Consider the following 3,274-nt stretch of genomic DNA (forward strand, 5'->3'; position numbering starts at 1 on the left):
TATATATATATATATAAGTCTTTTGTTCACGCTGACCTTTTGATCTGCTCCACGTTAACATTTCTGTTTTAAGCATGTTCTCGGCTAAAGAGCACATCGTGTGCAGCGATTAACTACTCCTCATCTTTCCTGTTATTTTCCGCCACGAGAAATGTTCTTTCTCCTTCTCAAATTATTCCTTTTTTCCACTTTGACTGGACAATTTTGTAATTTACAATTCTTACACTCCACAAAGAAGAAAAAAAGCACAACCAATTAACGAGAATGTGCACTTAAGCAGCAGTAGATGGCATTTCCTCTCCACTGCTCCATTAGTTTTTGAAGAGACTTAAACTTTTTCTATTAATCTGAATATTTATCAATTTTTAAATAATTTTACTTTTCTACTATTTTTTTTGTTTTGTGTTGTCTCTAGTTACAAGATGGTCTAATAATCTTCTTTATTATAAGTTTAACTTTATGAACTTCAGTTTAAGCGTGGACCCAGACGCAGAACACAGACAAGAACGGATGAAGTTTAGTTTTATTGGAATGGTACCAGAGAATAGAGGAGAGCCTGTGGCAGAGATTCAATGGCTGCAGAGGTTAAATCACTACAGTAACATTATAAAGTTTATCCTGAGGCGTACACACACTGCGGTAGAACAACAATGTGCCACTGGATTTGGGAAGAGCTGCGGGTGAAGCGGTGAAAACTGACGAGCTGATGGCTGACAGGTGAGCCGTCCGGGGGTGGTGATGAGCCATTGCAGACAGGTGTGCAGAGGAGCAGCGCTGGGAACCAGGAAGGGAGACCACACCCACATTCACAGACACAGAGAGGCAGACAGGAGACACAGAGAGACAGACAGGGGACGCAGTGGAGGGGTATGTGTACATGGCTTCTGGTCTTATCCTGGTTGTAATCAGAGAATGATATAGAACTGTACCTGGTTATTAATATACCTGTATGGTTCTAACAATGTCTGAGAGTCATCTGAATCCACAACATCCCAAACAGTGACTAGTTCTGTATTAATGAAATATAACAGGCCTGTTTCCTCTAATATTATCTAAAGTGTCCTTTAGTATTTTCTATAATTCTATAATAACCACGTAAATAATCTGTTCTAGTTCTAGACAGGACTTTTACTTACTTTTTACCTACATTAGGAACAAATAAAGAGGTTTACCATTGCAGGTGTAACTAATGACATCAGTTAGTGCATTGCAACACAGAATCATCATTGACTTTATTAATTCCACCTGTGGTTTTTCTGCTATGACCAATCAAAAAAAGCTGTGTCCCAATTCCATAGTAATAGACCTTTTACTGATTATCATTGGTAACACCTGTGTTTAACCTATGTCCAAATGGCTGCTGTGAGCCCAACTATTCCTAAATCGCACTCCTTTTTGCTCTGTAAACAGTTGCTAACTAGCTAGTTAATCTACATGAATCCTTAGTTAGCTAACACTTAGCTACAGAGCATACTAGCTAATCTATGCAAGTTAATCTGAATATTTTTCCATATTTAAATAATTCTACTGTTCTATTATTTTGTTGTAAATTTGTATGTACTTAAAGTCTTTTCAAGTTACAAAATTGTCTAAAAGCTGATTTCTTTTCACTTAAATGGTTTATTATAACTAGCTACCTAGCTAATTTACATCAATCGTTAGTTTAACTAACATTAGATAACTGAAGATGTGACTATATGTCGCTTTTATCTTTTAACCATTTTCAAAATGTTTTTTTTTTTTAACATGAGCCTAGCATGTAGCATGTCTCTCTGGAGGGACTTAGGACAGGTCAGTTGTATAAAGTGTGTACTTTATGTTAATATTTATGATAAACTGTTGTAGTTTGTAGAAAAGAAATCAACATACTTTCCAGTTTTGAAGTTACAGGACATTTGACAACACAATGTGCTTCACATTTGGTAGCTTTCATTAAGATAAATGCATTGTAGTTTTACAAGTAGGAAGTTGGGATTTCCAACTTTTCAAACAGCGCTGGAATGCATCAGACATCTGGTGAGTGTCTGCTTCGTGGACTTAATCACACATCACTTGTTTTTATGTCTGGACTGTAAATCTTACGCTCAGAGTTTATGTGCTGGATGTGACCACGGAGGCATGGCAGACCTAGGCGTGATTGCTCGTCGTAATAACTAATCCAGCAAACGGTAAACAATCATCTCCCAAAGCTATAGCGGCCAGCAGCCTCTGGTGCACATCGCTGCCGAACGAAGCCACAGCAGGACAACATGAGGAAAGAAGCTGATAAGACTGATTCATTAGCATTTCTAAAGCTCAGACATAACTGAAGGGAGACTAAATTAAATTAATTAAATAATAATAAATATCCTCCCGCTCTTATTTATTTATTCCGTTATTCACTTGTACAGAACATTTATGGTAATACAGCACCGTGTGTGTGTGTGTTGTGTTTTTCTTTAGACTTTAGAAAGACATCTAAGTTGCACCAACGGTCTCCATTTGTGATAAATAGGCAAAGGTAAAGCTCTTATATTAATAGGGATTAAGGGATTATAAAAGCACAAAAACTTTCCATCAGTATTTCAGACTCCCTACAGTCTGGGTTCAATGCGTGACCGGTCGTCGCCATGGCGGTTTGTCGGACGTACTGCGAGTTGATCTGCTCTCATTGGCTGCTCAGTTATGACTCAACTGTAGCAGGAAACAATGGTGGCTAATTACAGCTAAACTTTAAACTAAAATATGTTTCTGTAAAGATTTTAGGTGAAAAATAAACAACGCAGTAACAGAATCTGGATTATTTCATATTTGATTAGCACATCTTATAAATTGACAGTTTGATGCGTTTCTTTATGGTCTATTTTACTCTGAATGGGAACCGTCATTTACTAAATAAACATCAAGCTGTATGGAAGAAGACTTCAAACTAGAGATTGAGACCAGAACCTCATCAGGAAACTGTTTACTAAGCTCATAAATCAACTGAGAAGTCAGCTCATTTCTCCATAAGACTGAATGGTAATGGAGCTGCCCCCTGCTGGTTATTACACAGAATGCAGGTTTAAGACACACACAGACCCGGAAGCTCTGTCTATTATATAAACTGTCAATGGTTGATGATTGAGATCAGAACATTACAGCTACTTTCCCATTACAGTAACGTAAGGATCTCACATGGACTATAATAAATACAATATAATGTCACCAGCATTAAATCAGTGTAAGTTGTATGTTCTATATATCAGACATGAAATACTAGAATTTACTGGGGTAGAAATCCAGGTCTGTGATA

At 37.2% G+C, this 3,274-nt stretch overlaps 1 protein-coding gene across 1 annotated transcript in view; it reads left to right on the top strand.

Moving 5' to 3' along the window:
- The first annotated feature begins 1,941 nt into the window (after positions 1 to 1,941).
- LOC118334428 (vasoactive intestinal polypeptide receptor 2-like) overlaps positions 1,942 to 3,274 on the top strand; it is a 39,416-nt gene continuing 38,083 nt past the window's right edge. The window contains exon 1 of the mRNA XM_035670332.1: positions 1,942 to 2,016. Coding sequence (XP_035526225.1) covers positions 1,942 to 2,016 — 75 coding nt within the window. The remainder of the gene's footprint in view (positions 2,017 to 3,274) is intronic.

This window comes from Morone saxatilis, unplaced genomic scaffold, assembly GCF_004916995.1.
Source record: "Morone saxatilis isolate NCDOM2014 unplaced genomic scaffold, NCSU_SB_2.0 Contig23, whole genome shotgun sequence".
Classification (NCBI taxonomy): Eukaryota; Metazoa; Chordata; class Actinopteri; family Moronidae; genus Morone; species Morone saxatilis.